The 23,848-nt window shown below is 45.0% G+C and overlaps 1 protein-coding gene across 1 annotated transcript in view; it reads right to left on the reverse strand.

Annotated features, from left to right (window-relative positions):
* Positions 1–23,848, reverse strand: part of ME3 (malic enzyme 3) — a 113,853-nt gene that overhangs the window by 16,280 nt on the left and 73,725 nt on the right. The window contains exons 4-6 of the mRNA XM_062639164.1: positions 18,526–18,601; positions 12,784–12,945; positions 9,469–9,572 (exon numbers count right to left, since the gene is read on the reverse strand). Coding sequence (XP_062495148.1) covers positions 9,469–9,572; positions 12,784–12,945; positions 18,526–18,601 — 342 coding nt within the window. The remainder of the gene's footprint in view (positions 1–9,468; positions 9,573–12,783; positions 12,946–18,525; positions 18,602–23,848) is intronic.

Here is a 23,848-nt window from a genome sequence, read left to right on the forward strand (position 1 = left end):
GAAATGCATCACAGTAACAGCAAACAGGATCACACCCTTCCCAAGGTTCATAAACTCAGAAATGGGGAATCACCAAGAATAAATTGTATTCACAATTCAAGGGGCTTCTTGATATGTATAGCTATATATATGTATATATTTATATGCATCTTTGGACTATCTGAAGGGGCTTCCAAGGATGCTGGAAAGGGACTCTTCATCAGGGACTGCAGTGATAGAACAAGGGTGATGGTTTCAAACTAAAACGGGAAGTTCAGGTTAGATATAAAGAAGAAGTTCTTTACTGTGAGGGCGGTGAGAAACTGGCACAGGTTGCCCAAAGAAGTGGTAAATGCTCCATCCCTTACAGTGTTCAAGGCCAGGTTGGACAAAGCCTTGGGTGACATGGTTTAGTGTGAGGTGCCCCTGCCCATGGCAGGGGGTTGGAACTGGATGATCCTAAGGTCCTTTCCAACCCAAACCATTCTGTGATTCTATGATCAGTTAAAGGGACACCCCCAAGTGCCCAATTCAACTGTAGATGACTGAGAGATGAGAAAAAACCCTGCTTGTAGGATCCCATGGACTGAGTGCTTCACGGTGTGATTTCACAGCCACATTTGTGTGCTTTGGAAAGTCTCTACCGAGCTGCTTTGCAGGGAACCAGGCACACAATGCCAGCCAGTGACCCATGGAGCCAAGAGGCAGGAAACAATTGCAGACTTTCCATAATGGTGCAGTAATTTCAGGGCAAGTGTACAGCTTCTAAAACCTGCGTAATATTCAGACTGCTCCATAGCTATATACTGTCAGCACTCTGTATGACTCTAGCCTGTGTTAAGGCTTTGCAAATAAAATCTAAAAGGGCCATAGGTACTCTTTTCTCTCACATGAATGTCAGAGGGCAGCGGAGAAGCACAGGGAATGAGTAATGCAACCTCTGGGATGCAGGCAGGTGAAAGGGCTCTAAATAGCTGCTCTGTTTTACAGACCTGAGCCTCTCTGGGACTGCAAGCAGTGCAGAGGCAGCATCACCTTATGTACCTGCCATTCCGTCTTCCCTCCTTTGCCATTGGAATCTGAAGGAGTGGACACCCCTGCTTTAAACTAGAAATTGATCCTGGATAAAACTTGCTACATTTGAGAACCCTGGCTCCTGTTATGAAAAGCTCTTTTCACAGTCAGCATCCCCTGGAAAGGATTGAACTGCTTATTATATGATTTTCCATCTCAGTTATGTCTGTCAACAAGGAGACAACGATAAGGACGTGCATTGTGCTCCGCTATTTGTCCATCATGAGAAACTCTCACTGGTCTCAAACAAGGAAAATGGTTGGCTTTTATGCTTGCTTCACATTGTCTGTGCTTGCTTTTAGAAAAGGACCACAATGGGACAGGCTGTTTAGTAGGGCCTGTAGTGATAGGACAAGCAGTAATGGTTTCAAACAGGGGAGATTCAGACCAGATATAAGGAAGAATTGTTTTACAATGAGGATGCTGTGGCTGCCCCATCCCTGGCAGTGTTCAAGGCCAGGTTGGACACAGGGGCCTGGAGCAACCTGCTCTAGTGGAATGTGTCCCTCCCCGTGGCAGCGGGTGGCACTGGATGAGCTTTAGTGTCCCTTCCAACACAATCCAGTCTGTGATTCTGTGAACGATCTTAGAGCCGTTTATGACTCTTAGATTCAAAAAGCTCAGATTCAACTCAATGCCTTTCTCCATTTAAGTTTCCTAATAAGCTTAATATTTGCAAAATAATACTAATAAACAATAAATAAAAATATCTACCAAAAAATCAACTGAAAAATTAGCTGTTTGGAATCCTTGTTGAATAAGGGCCACAGAAGCTGTGGAAACTTTTCTGTGGGGTCTTCAATGAAGTTTCACATCCCCAGAGGAAAGCGTCACTGCTCCAGAGGGGAGCAGGTGGGTACTCCTTGAGGACCAGGAGCATCATCCCAACATTCCTACCTTGAACTGTGAGTCTGATATACTGGTTCTTTCATTTAAAGCATCTGGTCCTAGGGTCTTGCCATGACCAATGCGTGATCTTTATTAAGTTCTCACATTCTGCAAAGACTCACATAGGTTCAAAAATGTGGTTTAAAAAGCTCAGTGAGCATATTGCAGAGAGAAAGACAATGATCATCACAAAAACAGCTCAGTGAAAGAGGTTTGCATCCAGCACTGTCTTGTCATACCGAGGGGCAGGAAGAGAAATGACACGGCTTTGGGACACCACACTTTTGCTCTGCTTAATAGAAAACGATCAAAGACAAAACCAGATCAAGTAACTGCACTGGCTCATGCTGCAGACCACAAAGAGAGGAAAGAATCTGTGCTCCAAAGAGAGCAAAAATACTGTTCAGGTTAATACTCTTGCAAATTCGAGTCTGTAGTCAGGGAAACCCACCCACCCGAGGGCTCTTCGGAGAGCTGGTCACACATATGTTAATGCTGGCTGAGGTCACTGGTTTTATTAAGCAAGTCAGCAATGTTACTTGCTCAGTGATACATATAAATAATAATAGTAGTGTTAGAGAAATAGTTTCTATAGCAACTGAAGTTGCTTAAAGATTTGCTGTTTGCTGTGAGACGCCAGCAGATGTTCTGGATGGTTTGTCATCTCCCTGTTAGCCATGTGTTCCTTACACGTGCAAATGATGGATAAGAGGATCGTCCATTAGGAAACAGGTACTTTTTGTACTGTTTATTGGCACTAATTCCTTGGATATCCACAGTCTTCATTCTGATTTCCAAGACCTTACAGACAGAAGGAGGCTTGTTCAGCATTCCAGAAGATAACCGCCAGAACCTGCAGTGGGGAGGCTTAAAGTGCATAGGCAGCCTGTCCCTCAAAGATTTGGTTTAACCTGTAGTCAGCAGCTCCCGTTCCTCTTGGGCACACTGAAGTGTGCATTTCTTGGGATCTCTGCAGTCCTATGTCTCCTTGTGCAACTGGAGTTTTCCCCTTAGCACGAGTAATTCTTACACTTGCAGGCTGTGGAAAAGGATGCTTGGACTTCATTTCTGTACCTCTCTGGCAAGTGGTTTTGAAAGAATTCAGACACACTGGACAGAAATAGGAAGAGACTGTAACAGCAAAGTCTTTTATGGTTACTAAATATTATCCAGGTTAATGTCCTAACACCCACCCTCAACCACTACAACACATTCACACTTCTCAGCAGAAATGAGACCTTTTGGAGTTACAAGCCAAACTCTGCCTGTCTGTTGCATAGCACATTAATGTCAGGTGCAGAGTTTGATATCCTCTGATGAAGGTTGTGTGTGGGATAAATTAGAGTCTCTAATTTCTCTCTAAAACCAGTTTCTCACCACTGTCCTCACATCATCACAGCTAGAACAGCATTAATACTGAAGCCTGCAGCTGGTGACATTACAAGAATCATTATTTAATAGCATCACCATGTCTCTTGGTTCACTGTTGGCTGCCAGACCACCATCTGGGGACCCTGTTCTCCACCATCTCTGGAATTAATTTAGCCACTTTATAGAACTAGAAACAAAAAGATGTACTTTTCCAGTTCCTTCTCATCAAAACAAACCACTAGTATTTCATAGAATCCCAGACTGGCTTGGGTTGGAAGGGACCTTAAAGCTCATCCAGTTCCAACCCCCTGCCACGGGCAGGGACACCTTCCACTAGAGCAGGTTGCTCCAAGCCCTGTCCAACCTGGCCTTGAACACTGCCAGGGATGGGGAAGATTCATGCTAAAGATTCTATCGCTGTCTCATTAGTTTGCACATTTTGGGGTTTGTGCCATAAATAATTATGACCCAAATTCTGGCTTTCTTTGCCATACTTTGCAAAAACCTCCCTGTACAAATAGCCTCACTGGGAAACGCTTTAGAGAACAGTCCATGCACTCATTTTAGTCTGGTCTCCAGACCTTGCCTAGCAAACTTTGCACAAGCAGTATCTTTAATGAAGTAACATACTACGGATAAATATAATAGTCTAAGACTCACCTAATGAAGGATGACTCCAGGAGCTAAACACACACGACATTACAAGCCTGCTGTGAAAATTACCACCTGAAAACCTTTATTAAGAAATGATTCAATTTCCTGGAAAACAAACAAGCAAAGGGTTCGTGCTTTATTTATCACTGTACTGCTGTTCCAGTACTGCTACTGTCAAGCTAGAGCTACATGGAATCTCTAGGCTGTGCTAACAGGAAAGATGCTGTTAATAAAGCCTGTATCCCCTGTAGAGGATGATACACATCTCTCTTGGATGAGTGCTAAGTATGGAACAAAAGAGTGTGAATCCCAGAAGAGGGAGGCGGATGTTTTCTTGATGACAGTGGTTTTAGCTTTATTCAAGAGACTTCTCAACTGCCTGAGCAATCTCATTATGCAACTCTGCTCTTTCATCCTCATTTGTATGCACCTCTTCGAGCTCATCCACCCTCATTATAAGCGGCAAGGTCAGAGAGGCAAAAATTCGTGAGACAGCAGTTACCATTAGAGAGCATCTGACCAAAACTGCACAAGTCAGAACTTCAAGGGTGGCCTGAGGACCTGGGCAGCGTCTTTGCTGACCAGTATCAAAAGGGGATTTTGTTTCCCCATGAGCAGGGAGTATAAAGCAAACTGTATTGGCAAGAAGGGCCAGTTCCGTTATGGAAAGAATCACACGAAGGACTGCTTTAAGTCATTCACGATGTAAGGATTCTGCTTTGATGCACTGCAAGTCCTACTCACAGTCTTAGAGAAAACCAGGCAGAAAAGAACCAAATTGTCCTTGCCCTTGTCTTTGAGATCTTCCAGTCTTGGTGCTTCATACACCAGCAACCCAAGTTCTGATTTCCAAGAAAACACACGTTTTCCACAAAAGAGCCCATCATCAGAGAGAAAATCATGCTTGGCAAGAGATCAGCATTTAGGTTTCATAAAACAAAGTCCACTCTAGCACATTAAACACCACCAGCACCTGCGTCACTGCTAGCACAGTGTCCTGAGGCCATTCCTATTGTTTAATTGTTAGCATGGTCCTTGGCAGGCTTCTGGTCAGACCAGCAGTGCTCTGCCCCAGAGTTCCTGGCCACAGTGTAGAGGTCAGTTTGGTCAGGCATCTCCTCAAAACCCAGCCGAGAGCAACCCTGTGGAGAAGGGCTTGCGGGTATCTGTGGATGAAAAACTGACTGGGATGTGACAATGTCCACTTGCAGCCCAGAAACCAGCCGTGAGCAGCAGGTGTCGGGAGGGGATTCTCCCCCTCTGCTCTTGTGAGTTCCCCCCCTGCAGTCATGTGTCCAGCTCTCATGAGACCCCAACACAAGAGGGACAGAAAACTTTTGGAGTGAGTTGAGAGGAAGGCATGGAGATGCTGTGAGGGCTGAAGCAGCTCTGCCCTGGAGCCAGGCTGAGAGAACTGGGCTGGTTCAGCCTGGAGAAGAGAAGGCTCCTTAAGGGGAGACCTTAGAGCAGCTCCAGTGCCTAAAGGGGCTACAGGAAACCTGGAGAGGGGCTTTGGACAAGGGCCTGTAGGGACAGGACAAGAGGAATGGCTTTAACCTGACAGAGGGGAGGCTGAGATGAGCTCTTAGGCAGAAGCTCTTCCCTGTGAGGGTGCTGAGGCACTGGCACAGGGTGCCCAGAGAAGCTGTGGCTGCCCCATCCCTGGCAGTGTCCAAGGCCCCGTTGGACACAGGGGCTTGGAGCAACCTGCTCTAGTGGAAGGGGTCCCTGCCCATGGCAGGGGTTAGAATTGGATGAGCTTCAAGGTCCCTTCCAACCCAAACCTTTCCGTGGTTCTATGATGGTCTCTAGTTTCAACACCAGTTTAGAAGGAGGAAAAATGTTACCAGTGGTTTCCTTTGAAAGAGAGTGTGAAGACTAACACATATTGTTACTGTAGATGATGGGCTGAAGCTCTTCAGAGTGCAGTGAGCATTCCCAGCACATGCCCCATGGCATTTTGATTTCAACCTTCATTTGCTCATATAGGCAAGCCCCAGAACCTCTGCGGGTCACTGTGATTAGGATCCTTGAACACTTTAGGTGAATATTTCTTGCAGCTTACTAAAATGTACCAGTTCAAGAGTAATACTGATTTGCCCTTTGCCATGTAACTGAGGACAGGGAAAACTGCAGCGGTGTATTGTATCATACAGAGTATATTACTCACTGGATAAAACAGCAGTTTGTCAATCTGTTTCATTCGGTCACAGGCTAGGCTTAACGGGCCAAATTCTGCACATAGCTGCCTCCCAAGAGGAGCAAAGTGCACACCTTGGAGCTCTCATTAAAGAGGTCAGGCATTTCATGTGTTTCAGGTGAAAGAGTAGTGAATGGCAGTTTAGGCAGCAGGAAAGCACAGAAACTCACCCAGCTGCTCCAGAAAAGGCTTTTTTTCCTAAAACTGCCCAGAAGTCACACTTCCTTTCAAAATACTCTAAGTGCTAACTCTGAAGCCTCTGACACGCTCCTCATTTCATTACTAGATGGCTATTATGAGACCAGGAGGCCTTTCTGCTGACTGCAGGGGTCTCCAGCTATAGAAATCTGACATCTGTTTGACATTATTATTCCATTGGAAGAGTAAATCTTCAGTCCCTTGGCTTTCTTGTGGGCTCTGACACATTCCACTTCAGTGACAAGTGTCCCTTGAGCCAGCAGTGACTTGACAGGGTGGGAGGTACTCCTGCAGAGGAACTGACAAATGCTTTCCACAAGGACCTGAAGTACCCTCAGGAAGTAGGCAGAACTCCTGCATGAACACTGAGCTGAAAAGGAAGCCTCCGAATTCCAACAGATTTGTGTTCCTCCCCATATTACTGAATTTACGTGTGACACTATAGATTCTTGTAAGAAATCACAGCAGATCGAAGACCACAGCAGTTCATACCCACAGGTTTCCTCATATGTGGAAGCAGGCTACAAGAGCTGCATGGTCTTGACCTTCTGAACAATTTCTGCTTCCTTTCCTAACGGAAGCTAGAGCTACTGAGTTGCCTTCAGTCATTCCAGTGGAAATTCGAGACCAAATGAAGCTGTTTCATGTAAGGTTGCCAAACCCAAGCCGAGAGTAGAATTATTCACTAGTCCAGAGCTCACAGAGGATCACACTCCATCAACTCTTTAAAGTATGCTGGTGGTCAGGGTGATAATGTATAGCAATGTCTCCTTTCACTTAAGGATCTCCAAATACTTTACAGATGGGAACGGAGATGTGTAAAGCGGAATTTCCCAGCTCCACTTTGCAGAGAACATTTTGGGGGCTTACTGTATTCAAGGAATTCATCCTGGCTATAAGAGAAATAGAAAAGCTGGGAGAGGGGCCTCAGGAACTTGATTCCCAGCACTTGGATGAAAGCATCAGGCATGACATCACCTCACAAGATAAGAGTTCATTGTTTCATGGCTGAGCGTCTTCTCCCTTCGATGTGGAGATTAGCTCATGTAAACTAAACACAGGAAAACAACAGCCAAAATCCTTCCTCCACAGCACAGAAAAGGCAAATTGTGTTGCTCTCACTGACATCACAGGAGCAGTGGGTGCAGTTTAACACCACAAGCATCTCAGAGCCACATTCATGACAGCTGAGACCATCATTTGGGTTCCCATTCTATTGTTCCCATTCTATCATCAACACCACCACTGCAATACCTCTGTGGTCTCCCAGCCAGAAGGAAGTGGGATATTTTTCTTGAAGGATTAATTAGGGACTACAACCAAAGCAAACAAAACCCCCACAAATCAACCCTGACAGCTCTTAAATCTTTTCTCCTTGTCAAGCCTCTTGTGATTTCCTATGTGTGTTTTACCAGTTCTCTAGCCTCCAAGAATTTCCTCCTCCTAGATAAACCACAAGTATCTAATGTAATACTACACTGTAATCAACTGGCATTTCAGCCAAGCTTTCTTATCAAATAGAAAGGACAAACCAGGGCACAAACACAACATTCTCTTCACTGCAGTCACCCTTTATTTTAATTTGGTGTTTTATTTATTGCAAAATAGCATTTTTAATCCAACAGAATTATTGTGTTCATACTCACAGATACAGGGACTACAGCGCTGACTGACAACAAGTATCTTTACACAGTAAGTAGGCAACTGCAACTGGGTGGGTTGATGTACTGGCTGTCTATCATATGGGACATGTCTACATCATGCTGCTGAATAGTAATGGAGAGACTCCTGCCTTAACAGCAGCATTGCATGTGCACAGAGTGCAGCAGAACACTGCGCAGAGCAGCCACCAACATCAACAGAGGCTGAAATTCCTCCATGACACTCTCTTCCCCCTCAGACCTTGGTTTGTCAGCTGTGATGGAATGGTCCTTAGCATTTCAGCCCCTAATTCCTACATCTCTCCACCCACAGCCAGCTGGGCAGTCAGACTCTGTGTAAAGATATGCTTCTCAGAGGATGGGTAGGTGTTGTCATTAGACACTGGTAATGATGCCTCCTACCAGGGGAGACAGGATGAACTGTGAGCTGATGACATGTTCCACCCACTCCCATTTATGCAGGAACACACACACACACACATACGGCCAGCTGGAGGCACAGAAAGAGAGAAGATCAAATATAGCTCCTTCAGCTGTGAGGGAAAGATCCTACAACACACAGACAGGCAGCAGCCTATTAATCAGGCACAGACTGCAGCACTGCCACTTATCAATAGCATCTGCTGCTTTAGAAAAAGCAGAAAAAGCTGTTTAGGAGCTTGGGGCTTTCCAAATAGTTGTCTTCTTTTTTCCCTTAACAGTTGTTCTCACTTTCCTTCTTACGGTACAGTCATGGAGATTTGAATATATTGTGATTTCTTGCAGAAAGAGGAACTCAATGCAGTGCACACACAGCACTGAGGTTGTGGTTCTGCTCTTCCCATCTCAAACTCCTTGGTGTATCAGAGACTTTCTATCCTAGCTAGTAAGTAAAAATGGAAATATGCACTTGGTCTGTCCCACCATTAAAAAGACAGTGCTTATGATCCCTGCCTTCTTGCTCCACAGACTTTAATGCCAGCAGGCAAGCTCCTATTTTTAACAAAGCCATAGAGAGGCAGCCTGCAGACTCACACAGACACCACCGTGTGCAGTAACATGCCACTTCCATTTAGATGACTTCCTTCGCAATGGTGAAAGCTAGAAATTTCCTTTACAAAGTGTAAACAAACCAAAGTTTAGATTCTGCCTATGCTGAATGAGGCTCATAAACGCATGATGGAGGCCAGACACAGCCCACAGGGCATATGTGTGACACCTCTGGCCTATAGGGACAGGAAATGGTTATAAATAGTCTGTCTCATTTCAGTTCTCTGAAGACAAATATTTTTGACACAGAGTGCTCGAGCACAAAGAGTCATTTGTAGACCACCCAGGAGACTTGCATTGAAATGACCTTTCTTTGCTTGAATGATCAGTTATACTAACGTTTGTTTCATGAGATGCAACGTTTGTTCTTAAATGGAAGCAGCCCAGAGGAGCCATGTATATAATCCCACTTACTTGTTGGTCACTGCCTGCATAAACTCATCAATCAGTTCGTCGTACTGTTTCCCACGAACCCTCTTGTGTTTCAGTCCAATATAGAGTGGATCACTCAGGAGAGCCTAGGACACAAAGCAATTCCGTTGACATCTTCTCTTCCACGGGTGGACTGAGATTTATGTCCCAGCCTACTCAAAAAGTTTCTCTGTTGTGGTCATATGAGTTTTACTTACTATGCAGTGAAGGCCACCTCATACAGCTCTTCCATAAGAAGCTATGGACAATCTTTGTGTAAATAAAGTCAGAGGGATGTAATGCTTCTTGACTGCCATAGGAAATGGAGCTCTGTCTGCATCCCCATCTGCTCTACCAAAGGCTCCCTGCCAAGGTGCCTCACTCAGAGTGAATAAAACCCACCTTGTGTGAGGAGTGTTTACTGCTCATTTAGTTCTCCGTTTTGCACTGAGGTTACCAGGAAAGCTGTTGACCATAAACAGTGCTTTGAGCAATGAAGACCACCTGAAGTAACTTGAAATGACACGTGTCATTTAGCTATTAGGTGACAGCCCAGAACCAGTGATCGGATGCCAAAATGTTCCCAAGCTCTGCACCTACCTAGCACTCACCTCAGTTATCTGCAGGTGTCAAGGCAAGGTATTTTGATACAACAGATTAGTTCAGTTTTTGGCTCCAGCTAGGAATACAAACCCAAGTTGTTTATCCAAACAATCCAGCAGACGTTCTGTCAGGACCACTAATCCATCTAAACAGGACTGGGTCAGCATGGAAATAGGACATATTTTGGGCAAATTTCAAGGACAGGTGGGCCAACACATCTCTTAGCCACAGAAGTGCAACTACCAGTTTCAGGAACTGAATGAATCATCCACAGGAGAAGGGGATGAGCCATCTCAAACCTATTGTCCTGCAGCCATATGGCCCACAATATTGGCAGGTGTGCTAAAATCAGATCTGTTTTACAGTCACAGCTGTTTTCCCTTAGAAGGAAAGTTGAAAGAGTTTTCCCCTAAGTTTGACATATTAACTCTTCAGGGCCATTGAATATGCTGTAGCATCTCTCCTACGGAGACAGGCTGAGAGAACTGGGCTGGTTCAGCCTGGACAAGAGAAGGCTCCTTAAGGGGAGACCTTAGAGCAGCTCCAGTGCCTAAAGGGGCTACAGGAAACCTGGAGAGGGGCTTTGGACAAGGGCCTGTAGGGACAGGACAAGGGAAATGGCTTTAACCTGACAGAGGGGAGACTGAGATGAGCTCTTAGGCAGAAGCTCTTCCCTGTGAGGGTGCTGAGGCGCTGGCACAGGGTGCCCAGAGAAGCTGTGGCTGCCCCATCCCTGGCAGTGTTCAAGACCAGGTTGGACACAGGGGCTTGGAGCAAGCTGCTCTAGTGGAAGGTGTCCCTGCCCGTGGCAGGGGTTGGAACAGGATGAGCTTTAAGGTCCTTCCAACCCAAACCAGTCTGGGATTCTATGAAACACTAAGCAGACCCATTTGCATCACCTCACTGATTGTTCCTGTAGTGTCACGTACTCTGGGACCAGTTAATGGAGAATAAACTTCTCCCATAGGCAAGTTGAGAAATGCCAAGCTCTAGAAAAAAGACCAATTTGCTGAAATAATGTACAAAGTATTATGGACTATCAGAAAAACAAGCCAGAACTGATGCTAGAAATATGACTACTATATTTAATCCATTCTAGCTGAGGTTCCTGTGTTAGTAACACAGAGACAGATTGGATGCATATAAGAGGTGTCTTATTTCTGCACTGAGTTTACTCTTGGGCAGGACAGTCCTAGGACATGCTCAGGGTTTGGTTAAGCTGGGTTTATGCACATGAGAAAGCCATTAAATAAAGATATTATTTATATTGTGAGGGAATACGTTGTTCATATTGCTGGAAAACAGCAAGTTCTGTACCTTAATCCCAGATGTGGAAATTGCCTCCACAAGGAAGTTCCTGAACACATAAGTTACACTTGATGTTGGGCAGAACAAAAGTGCCCAAGACTGATTCTGGGAGTCACCATCTGACCCTTGGAGATGCCTAAAAGTCATTGGTGCCATTTTAGTGTCCCCTGGATACTGAGATAGAAACAGATGGTCAGAAGCTTCTCATGGGAAGCACTTTCACCCAGGTCCCTGTGGAATGAAACTCCAGCTGGGAGGCTCAGAGCATCCAGCACTTGGTGGTGTCCAGACCAGCATGGAGGAGAAGGAAGAGATGAAGGAATCAAAGTCAAGTACAATGCCGCACTGACTGGAAACTCTAAGAAGTGAAAGACTGAGCCTTAATTCCTGCTTTAGCCTCAGAGGGTCCAAATGCAGAGTTCCCACTTTTTAGGAAAGACCATGGATCAGGCTGAGATGAGCACACCCTATATTCCAGAAGTCCATGACAGGACAACATGCTAAAGGGATAAAATAATCCTGGGAGCAGATATCAAAGAGGTAATTGGGATTCTCACCCCAGATGCCATCCATGACCACTGATTTTGCTTTCTTTCATTTTTTTTCAAGTGTCCAGTGTGAGACACTTGGGGCTGCAGTGAAAGAGGTGCAGAAGATTGCATCTGAAAACATCGACACTCATTTCCTCTTCATACACAAACTCTTATACCCCAGATTTGTTATTTCTCTCTAGAAACACATGTCTGGTTTACTTGAGGTCAAGTGAGGCACAAGGACACTGTACAGCAATGGACAAACCCAGCCCATCACGACTGACTTTAGGATATTAATTTGAGTTTGAGAAAGACATCCCTCACAGATGTCCATTCTGGCACAGCTGAGATGTGCTTCGGCCTTTCTGAGCCAGAGTCATAAGGCAAGAATCCGCAAACAGATGGAGTCCTCTTGTCTGGTTATCATGTGCAGTGAAGTGTGCAGTCTGACAGAACACTGAAATTAATCATCCCCAAACCACCCACTGGGGATTCTCCACTTTCTGGAACACAGTCACCAGTATCTGCCTGCTTTTTCACAGTTACCATAGGAAGAATAAATCTGGGACTTCCTGTACAACATCTTTCAACTCACCTTGCCATGTTGCCACTCCAACTGGCAATACTCTGAGTCTTCTCACCAGGGGACCACGAAGCTGTTTAGTGTTTATTTCAGTTCCCCATAAGAGAAAAAGTTTCTTTAGCATCAAACAGGAATGAAGCCTGCCCACTTCCCTGCAGTGCTGGTCTAGCCATCATCTCATCCTGGATGGCTCTGCCTGTGCCTCCACATTTAGGGACTGGCCTCAGTGAAGCATAAATCTCAATTCTTTCTCCCCCCTCTCCCTGTCAGATTAATGAAGAATGGTCTTACCTCGTTGTCTGTGCCAACATCCAGCAGGACAGGGAGACACTGTTGTGGGTGAACTCCACCGCAAGCTGTGTACAAAGCAAGCTTCCCAACTGGGATACCCATGCCGTAACTTCCTAGATCTCCTAAACCGAGAATCCTCTCTCCATCTGTCACCACAATAGCCTAGGAGGATGAGGATCAAAAGAGACTGTTGTATGGCATTGCCAAGGCTCCAGAAACAAACCCAGCTCCACTGTCTTCACACTGATGCCATTTTGCAGTGGCATTGTGCAATGGGTATTTGCTCTTTCTATGTGACACCACGTTAACTAGCTGTTAGTGATAGAGGGCTGCTCATTTTTGGGGGGAGGGATGATATGGTTGATGGGGAGCTGCTTGCACTATGGGAGAGCAGCAGTTCTGCTTACCAGCACTTCAATCACTTGTAGCATGGCTTTTTGAGCATCCTCAGCTGTATAACAAGAAACACCACAAAAGAGATCTGCCTTTCATTTTTCCTCTTTTTCTTCTGGAAAAAAAAGAGCTCAGTACAAAAGTGTTTGTGCTTATGAACTGCATCTGTTACTGTGGAAGTAACAAGCTACTGTTTTCACACTATTGTAGAGTAGCTGTGGAGTAGCCAAGATGAGACAATCAAAACAAAACTCACTATAAGCGGGTCCCTCTGCCTCTGATTCCCCTGACTGCAAAGTGAGGTAGTCAGAAGCCATCAGCATGGACTGCAGAGAGGCTCCCACATGATGTATTTAATATTAGACATTTTTTCCCACCCAGCTGGGAGTTAAACAATTGCCACTTGTGCCTTTTGCATTTCAACAACATCGTAATGTGCCACTTCACCAAAATCTCTGATCCATCATTTTAGATCTTATTATTGTACCATTTCTTTGTGACAAGAAGGGGAAAAAAAAGCCTGCTTAACGTTGTCCAGATTAGAAGCCTAAAGTTGGGCGATTCAACCCATACTGCACATCACTTGAGATCTTCGGAGGCAAGTGACCCACCAGATCTGACTAAACTTCCCCAGTTTTAGGTTAACTGCTCCGTTTGCTGGCTTTGTCCCCAGGGTCAGGCACTCTTTAAGGAAATTCTGAACTCCAGTAAGAACAGGAATTTACTGGAGCCCAGTCCCACTGTGGGAGACGAGCTGTAAATACAATAATAAACCTCAGCTCTCAGCACTTGGGAGAACAGAGCGCTCACATCAAATGGTTTATCAGCCTGCAGGGGACTCATGCACAGCCTAGCTTGGATTTCAAAGGAGAAGACTGCAGAGAAGCTCTTTATTCGCTGATCTGGCAAAGTTAAGGCTAAACTTAGGACATACATGTGTGTGCTTTCGTGAGAAATAAGAGAACGGGAGATTAGAAGCTACAGATGTACTTCCTTGGTGGCATAAAGATGCATTGGTTCATTGCTGTGATGGAGAAGCATTTTGTTGTTTATGAGTGGGATAAACCTCTTTCCTATTTCAGGAAGAATCATACTCATCTGTTTCAGTGTCTTTTCTTATTCAAACTATATACACATCCCAAAACTATGTTCTCCCTCAACCTAAACCACTGTTTCAGAAATAAGCCTGAGGAGAAACTAGAGACCCAGAGGACACACGCATCTATTCTGCATTTTACATCTATTTTGCTCTCTAGCAAAAATAACCCCCTCTGTTATAGTTTGAGGCATGATACATTTCAGGGTTGCACAGCTCATAATAATAGTGACAACCAGTATGCAACAGAGGTTATTTTGACATGATCCTCCTATATGCAGAATATGAAGTGGCTGTTGCCACTTTCTTGTCACTAAGAAGTGATCCTTCAGTGAAGGATCTATTCAAACCAAAAGGCCTATACACTGTCCTTAGACTAGAGGTTGGACAATCCCCGACATTCAGTCATGGCAGTAATACATTTATCCACCTCCATTTTGGAACTGTTTCCTGTTTTTCCTTCCTTCCTTCCTTTGCTTTTCCTTCTGAGTCAGTGTGAAATGCTAGCGATGGGAAAGCCTCTTTTTGGGTGGGCTCCATCTGTTTGTGTGTGCTCAATTCTTTACCACACCCAGAGGATGCAATTGGGACTGGAAGGCAGAGACGGGAATAGGGAAAGCGGCAAGCACAAGAACTGCTCCAGGTTTATCCTGAAAAGTGATGCAAACTATATGAAAAGGACTTGAAATCCTAATTACGCAGATAATATATATATATAAGTTATAATGAATCAAAATATTTCTCTTGAGCACAGATCCCCTTGCATCCAAACAAATAAGTGATCACATGTGAGCCTAAAAACTGCTTGATAGCACTTAGATATCCATCAGAGAGGGAAATTTTCTTCATCCTTAGATGTGCTGCACTCTATAGGTACCAAAGCTCCTCAAAATAACACTGAACAGAAGATACAGCATGGGAGACATTCATTACTGTCTCTATCAGATAGAGGAATGGTTTCAATCGTTCATGCGACCAGAACTCAACAAACAGGACTTTAATCTCTAGCTGAGCAGCACAGACCCTTCAAACTGAAGGGCTGGTTTAACAATCAGAACCTGTTCTCTGCTTCCAGCTGTGACACAATTTTCCTGATGACTCCAGGCAAGTCTTTGGCTAAAGGTAAAGGTTGGGTGTGCAGTTTAAGCTGATCATTTAACTGATGGGGAGAGACAGAAGCCTCCAGAGTCCATCTCCTCCCTCCAGCAGCTGTTTTGGGAAGGGATGAAAGGGATATTTCTCTTTGAAGATGCTCATCTCTCTCACGAGTCCAGATTACTGAGTCTTCTCCTGTGAAGAAAAGCTGGAAGAATTGGGGTTGTTCAGCCTGGAGAAGATACTGAGGAGACCTTATTGTGGCCTTTTAGCACTTAAATGAGGCCTATAAGAAAGATGTGGAGGGACTTTTTAGCAAGGCCTGTTACAACAGGATGAGAGGTGATGGTTTTAAACTAAAAGAGGGGAAATTCAGGCTGGATATGAGGAAGAAATCTTTTACAATGAGGGTGGTAAAACACTGGCATGGGTTGCCCAGAGAGGTGCCCAGATGCACCATTCCCAGAGGCGCCCAGATGCACCATTCCTGGAAGCATTCAAGACCAGGCTGGGTGTGGTTCTGGGCAACCTGATCTAGTTGGCATGAGGGCAGCGTTCACAAGATGAACTCATACTCTGCCTTGAGTGCACCAAGAGAAAACGCTACATGGAAGGATGAGCTTGAACAGCCCTGTACATTGTTATCCTGATGGGGATTGAAGATGCTGAGTGAATTTCTAGGTGAGCATCCTATGGAAAGAGAAAGGGAGGGAAGCAGTGAGGAAGGAAAGGAAGGAAAGGAGGGAAAGAACGGCAGAAGGCCAGCGCAGTACCTAGCATGACAACACACTTGTGTTGGAATAGAATATATAGTTTCTAGATTATCCTACTTTGAGATGCTCATAGCTGCCATGATGAAACCCTGCCACAATGCCATCCTGTAGGATTCTCTTGCTTTAGCACCATGCAGAAAAAGAGTACCAGATTAGGGAACCAGAGAGAAAATTGGGATGGGGAGGCACGGATGAGTCAGTCATCACTGATGATGCCTGTCAGCATTCTATCCAATGTTTCTTCATGGCACAATTCATAAGCCACCCTGGAGGAGACATGAAAACCCCACGCTCCCATATGAGTATGTTCAGAAATGGCTTCCTGCTTGTTCTGCTTCTGGCACTGTCTTGGGTTCAGCAGTAGCAGTCATTTTTCTCCTTCTTGGTAGCTGGTGCAGTGCAGTGTTTTGACTTTTGGCTTGGGAGCAGAGCTGACAACACTGATGTTTTGGTTTGGCCAAGGACTTTCTGAGCCTCATGCTCTGCTAGGGAGGAGGGGAAGCCAGGAGGAAGCAGAGACAGGACACCTGACCCGAACTGACCAAAGAGGTATTCCATACCACAGCACGTCATGCCCAGGATGTAACTGGGAGTGAGCTGGAAGGGCTGGGAGACTGCGGGGTTGGAGGAAGTATCGGTCAGTGTTTGGTCGGGCTGGGTGGGGGGGGGCGAGTTATCAGTTGGCTGGTGGTGAGATGTTGTATTCTCTTCCCTTGTTATTTCCTTTATCATTATTGTTATTGGTGGTAGCAGCAGTGATTTGTGCTATACCTTAGTTACTAAACTGTTCTTATCTCAACCCATGGGAGTTGCATTCTTTTCGATTCTCCTCTCTGTGCCTCCGGGAGTAGGGGGAAGGCAAGAAGGGGGGGAAGTGAGTGAACGAGCTGTCTGACTAGGTTTAAACCACGACAGGCACTATGGTTCCTTCAGAGTGGCCCAGTTTCATCAGGGGGGTAGAGGTGTGGCACACTGGATCTTGGCTGAGGCTTTGCTAAGCTAAGCAGAACACCCTTCCAGCCATTCCAGGCAGAGGATCCAAGCCTATGACCCAGATTTCCCATTTCCACAGTTGCCATGAAGCTCTAATGAGCCACAAAGCAGAATGTGAGCAACAACTCCAGGTATTTCTTCACTGTCTTCAATGGGATTTATTGGTGTTTATGTTCAACCTTCTCAAAAAGCTGGGTCCCTCCAGGGACTGATGTGCAGTGCAGGTGCCTCCCTAGTTATCTCAACATCTCAAGTGTTCCAGTTCAGGCAGGGAGAAGCCTGTGTACAAAGACACAAGGAACCCTGCAGTTCAAACTAGCGATGCTGATGAAATTAGCTGCCTTTGTAGTCTGGCAAATCTGGAGCATAGATAGTCTGGATCTCTTCCATGGACCACTGCCCTTCCTATGGTCTGGTTTGGGTGCCAGAGTGGGCTGTTTCAACAACAGTCTCTCATCTTTCTGTGCCAGTTTCCCCATCTGCAAAAACATATCTATTAGCCTTAATGAGTTCTGCTCACAATTCCCTGTCAGAAAGAAATGGAAATACTGAGATCTTTGGATAGAGCAAGGACAAAATTTCTAGTTTGCATCTGTTCTCCACAGTTCCAAAGACAAGGTTATAGGAATATGATTACTTTTTCTGGAAATATGTCAAATTCCTCTTTTTTTGTCCCTGAGAAATGGAAAATGCTTGCAAGTGTTTCTCAGCTGCCAACCCTTTGTTCTTGGAAGAAACAGCTGATAAGGGACCAAACCTGTCAATAGCCAGGGAAATTCCCAGCCACATGTACTTTCAGACTGATGGAAGGAGGTGACTGGCAAGACCTGTCTTAAGTATTGACATCTCATGGTATTTCATGCCAGGGACTTGCCCAGCCCCGAGCTCTAGTGAAAAACACAAGATCACTTGTTGGGTGGGGTGTTCAGCTGCTGGATATCAAGAATTATTTGCAGAGTTGCCAGTGTTCTGGATGCTGCATGACTCACTGGATTGGGAAGGAGTCCTACAAGCAAGTCAGTTACAGAGATACCTTAAAGATGTATCTTTGCTACATGCGTTCTTCAACAGACATATCTTGTTTCTCCACTAGGACCCCTATTCTGCACAAGTTCATTATCACGTACAGTCTTTAATGGCCAAAGTCCTGTTAATTCTGATAAAGTTGATCTTGACCATATACACACATAACAGAGTCTCTGAGGTCCAACCTGGAATGGAAACTGAACCTGAACTGAGTCCAGCTTGGAAACTCTCTGAGGAAGGAAGTAACTCTTCACTTGTCCTTTTAAATAGGCAATTCTGTAAACAATGCCAAGCAGTTTCAATCAAGATCCCATTTTGTACCCAACTCCCTGTAATTTCCCAGTCCCCAGAAGATGTGCCGCATACCTTAATGTTTTCTTCAGGCCAAGAGTCTAGCATTGTTGCGATGTGGCCTTTGTCATGGATGGTGATAAACAACCCCCTAAGAAAAGAAGAAAAGAAAAATGAACCTTGTAAAAAAGTTAATAACCCCAAGATCAAATAAAACAGGTAAAACCTGAAAATGGAGGGAAATGAGCTGCTGAGCACAAAACCAGCAATTCACTGACATGAAAATGAGGCCTCAATGGATTGCTAATGACAATTCTCATTTCAAAACCCAAAGGCTCAAGGTCCTTAATAACATCTTCATTCAACAGCCACCGGTGTGGCACATTTCAGCCTTGTGAAACATCTTGATGCTGCAAGGGCTGGAGCATCTCTACCATGGAGACAGGCTGAGAGAGATGGCCTTGTTCAGCCTGGAGAAGAGAAGGCTGGAACTGTTCAAGGCCACGATGGATGGGGCTTGGAGCAACCTGCTCTAGTGGAAGGTGTCCCTGCCCATGGCAGGGGGTTGGAAGTGGATAAGCTTTAAGGTCCCTTCCAACCCAAACCAGTTTGCTTTGGGAAGCAAACTCTGCCTTAGTGCAGAAGGAATTTCTAGTTAAAATAACTGCTAAATGCAGGGGAGGCTGATGGTTTTACAGAAGCCTTGTTACATGTTCTTTCCTGAGGAGTTTATTGTTGGCCATTCAAACAGTGAAAGCATGATCCTTCTCACCCAGTTACCAATGTCATTGATGTGGATGGCTACTACGGAGCTAGACATTTTGAGTCTCCTCTCTCGCCAACAGAGCTCTGACTGGATCAATATTTGCCATAGCATTTGCTTTGACCCAGGCCAAACCTGCCCTTGCAACACTGTTTTGCTCTTGCATATCTAACCTCAGTTTTCAACACTTGCATTCACCACAGGAAAACCACCAAAACTTATGCAAAATGAAAGAGAAAATTAAATGCTCGGATGAAACCTCAGTGCGAAGCATTTACACAAACAATAGCATACCTGATTGCACAACACAAAGATCTTCAAGGTTTAAACAAAAATGCCTTCTTTTGCATAAAATGAGGAACTGGAAGCCAGCATTCTTGAAACATGTTTTAGACTCATGGCTTGTTTTAATCTTCTTTGCTTCTATTACAAAAACCAATACCCATTGCAGGGATTCTTCCAATACCCGGGACAATGTTATTCATATTGATTCATCTCTTGCCTTTTATGCAGCACTAACCCCAAAGGAACAACCTCCTCCACATTTGTCCCAGGGGAAATCACTTGTATTGCTCACAGCTCTCTCTTATCAGCACAAATCAAGGGCTCTAACTCAGGGGCTCCTCTTTGCAAGAGGAGGCACCCATTTTCCTTGCCTTCTTATCTGCTCACCAAAGCAGGAGCTGTGCTGGTTATTCATATCAGCTAGAACAACAGAGAAATGCATTTTTGTTGCTTGCATCTCTCTACTATTGCTCAGCCCTAGGAAGTTCAGATCTGGTCATGGCTGGGGGTTCTAGTGTGAAATATTAGGTAGAAAACACTTGAAAACAATCTCCATTGTAAGTCCATACGAGTGATGAATAATCAAACATAATTGGGTTACGCTCTCTGGCAAGGGCTTCTCTCACACGACTCTTCTAGGGGGCAGATATCTTCCCACAGTCAACTGTGGGATCCCAACTGAAAAAGCCCTTTACTTTGAAAAGAAGAGAAATGAAAGTGCTGACTTCAACAGTGATCAAATCACAATCACACAGGAAGATCAGAAATGCAAAGAAAAGAAAGTAATGGTCCATTTATTCAGCATAATTCTTTAAAACCATGCCCAGTAATCAACAAACTAATCATATACACATGACCTATCTCAAAGGCAGTATTCACAGATGTCAATCTGCATAAAAAAAGGGTACTGGGCTGCTGCCATCTGCATTTAGAAAGGAGTTACTAACTAGGAATTAGAAGCATAAATTCATACCATCATTGCAGATACTTCATGTTATGAAGTTTCCATATATAATAAAGGCACCTATTAAAGCGTGTGTCATGCTCTCCCATCTTTTCAGTGCTGAAGCTATTTAACCTTTGAAAGACATCCAGCGCTCACAGCAGAAGCTGAAACCCATCAGTGGGCTTGACGAAGCGCAAGACCTTCACTCTTCTTTCAGGCTATGCTACTGAGTCCTAGCTACATATATCCACTGCCAGTCATCACATTCATAGAGCAATTCAGGTGAACAATTGCTGTTTACTGCAGGCCAAATCAGATGGATTAATTTAGACTAACAGACACACTAAGTTCTGGTGTGCTCAACATAAAAAGGACATGGAACTGTTGGAACAAGTCCAGAGGAGGCCACGAGGATGATCAGGGGACTGGAGCACCTCCCCTATGAAGACAGGCTGAGGAAGTTGGGGCTGTTCAGCCTGGAGAAGAGAAGGCTGTGTGGAGACCTCATAGCAGCCTTCCAGTATCTGAAGGGGGCCTATAAGGATGCTGGGGAGGGACTCTTCATTAGGGACTGTAGTGATAGGACAAGGGGGAACTGGACAGGGGAAGTTTAGATTGGATATAAGGAGGAAATTCTTTCCTGTTAGGGTGGTGAGGCACTGGAATGGGTTGCCCAGGGAAGTTGTGAATGCTCCATCCCTGGCAGTGTTCAAGGCCAGGTTGGACAGAGACTTGGGTGACATGGTTTAGTGTGAGGGGTCCCTGCGCATGGCGGGGGGGTGGAACTGGATGATCTTAAGGTCCTTTCCAACCCTCACAATTCTATGATTCTCATGGTACCACCAGCTTTGGAAGGGAAGCCTTCAGGAGCAGAAACAGTGATCCATCTGGGGAAAGCCCCACAAACTGAACTCAGCAAAGGTCTGCTGATGACTGAACAGGGAAGAAAACGCAGCCAGGTTTCTCTCAAGGGAACCCAGATTATAGGAGAGGTAATAAGAGGAAAAGCTTATTTGTGGCTTTGAGAACAGCCAGGTAGAACTCTGAATACTGAGAGGGACAGGCTGGTCTATGTGGACCAGTAGTAAATGAGAAACATCCAAGTTGTAATAAAATGAATCAACTTGGTGTTTTTTTCCTGAGGAAAAGATGCAGCCTAAGCATTCTGAAGAATGAATGCAATCTATGCAACAGATTCTGCCTTTATCATCATGCCTCCTCTGTTGGGATTACAGTTGATAAATTGCTTCAGAGAAGCAAAAAAGACAAGGAGGCAGTTCTCCTTTAATCCCATTGGGACTCAATAAAAATGATTCAATTAAAGTAAACCACTAAGAAGATAAGTCATTTTGATCAAGTCATGTAACATGGGCACTGTGTGGGGCAAGCACACAACCTTGTTTTCCACAACAGAAAACTCACCTGTGCCCAGGGGCCTGCCATTCTACATGGGTTTAGTCACTGTATAGCTTTATCTACTCTCAGAGAGGCAGCTACACACCCAGTTATCTGGAAACCAAACGCACGTGCATGGGGCAAAACCACAAGCAATAGAGCTGAGTGAAAATTAACTGCCCCAGCAATGTCAAGCCAGAACACACACGCTGTACCACTACTTCTGGCTAAACAGTAACCTTCAGAGAGCTGTTATCCCTCAGAGCAGGGAGTGCTCCAGCCTGCATTCATTAGGGTTTCAGGGCTGCAGCTTCCTATTATTCAGTCCATTAACATCACAGGTTTCCCTACAGCTGCCTTTAGTTAAGGTAAAAGCCAGCCTTGATTTTATTGTGCCACTGGGCATGCTATAAGGTTGCAGGGAACTTTCAGGAAGGTTACAGCTTCTTAATCTGTCACTGAGGCAGTATTTCTGTCTGCACCTTACTGACACCCCGTGATGAATGATGCTCCTCAAGGACTGGTATCAGGACTGCTGCTGTTTAACATCTTTGTCAGCAACATGGACAGGAGGACTGATGCACCCTCAGCAAGTTTGCTGATGGCAAGAAGCTGTGGTTCAGTTGATATGCTGGAGGGAAGGAATGGGATCCAGAGGGACCTTGATATGCTTCAGAGGTGGCCAATGTCAGCCTCATGAGGTTCAACAAAGCCAAGTGCAAGGTCCTGCACCTGGGTTGTGCAATCTCAAGCACAAACACAGGCTGAGCAGACACTGGATTCAGAGCAGCCTTGAGGAGAAGGACTTGGGGGTATTGGTTGATAAGAAGCCCAACATGAGCCATCAGTGTGCACTTGAGCCCAGAAACCAACTGTGTCCTGGGCTGCACCAAAAGGAGCGTGACCAGCAGGTTGAGGGTAGAGATTCTCATGACTGTATTATTCTTCCCCCTCTGCTCTTATCTTTTCCTTTCTGCTTTTGTCCCAGCTGAGTTCATAGAAGTACTCCAGGAAAGCTACATAGCGTATTATGTGAGACATGGGAATAATCCTGTTGTGGTGCTGCTCAGTACTGGATAGATCTCGGCCATCCTGATGGCACCTGAAAGACCCACAATGAAGACAGTAACAGAACTACAAGGCTCATTTTAGGAAGAGATCAGGGACAAGGGAGACAGGGCACATGTGATGCCTGGAGGAAGCTGTGCCAGATACTGGTGATGGCTTTTAGAATAACATTCACTATAGACACTGGGGAAGGAATGAATTTTGACATGTCTCAGGTATTAGGAAACAAAAATATTCTTTAATGCTTTCATTCAATGAGCTGATACTCCTTCCAAAAGGCAAAGTAGTGTTCCCCTTTCTGATCTCCCTGATTAGCAGTGCTGCCTTGTGAGCTGCTTCCTGTTAGAAACCAGTGTACGATGGAGCCAGCAGTGCTGTCTCTAAAGCACTGATGTTTATTTACAGCGAATGTACAAATGCATCTCCCAAAACACAGAGGGGAGTGAAAAATACCCTGCAAGTTCTTTCCTCACAGCTCCAAATCTCTCCTTGATTCCCTTCTATCCCTAAGGTCTCCCCCTAATAGCTTTTCCTTGGGAACGACCAGTGCTTCTGTGGCTGTGTTTACAGCCCTCCTGGTGTGTTCTTGCTCCACTTTTCTAGCCTACTGCTGCCTCTGACATGCAATCAAACAGAAATCCAATGCAGTTAAATGCAATCAATCGCTTTGCTTTATCAAGCTCCTTGCAAAACTTCTTTGGCCAGTGCTGTGCTCCTCTTACAGCCTTGGCCTGTTGTTTTGGACTCCAGTTACCTGTTTACATCTATACAATGAATGGCCTCTTTACATTTACCATATAGGACTAACAGTCAGCAGTTATATCCACCAGCTTTACAACACTGGTCAAAAGCCACCAAAGAGCAGAACAGATGATGGTGCTGGATCACCACTCTTTGCTTCACGTGAATTTCCCTTACTAGCTGAGATAGGACCATATTGT

This window comes from Pezoporus occidentalis, unplaced genomic scaffold (assembly GCF_034315485.1).
Source record: "Pezoporus occidentalis ecotype Australia unplaced genomic scaffold, CSIRO_AGI_Poc_V1 ctg6, whole genome shotgun sequence".
Taxonomy (NCBI): domain Eukaryota; kingdom Metazoa; phylum Chordata; class Aves; order Psittaciformes; family Psittacidae; genus Pezoporus; species Pezoporus occidentalis.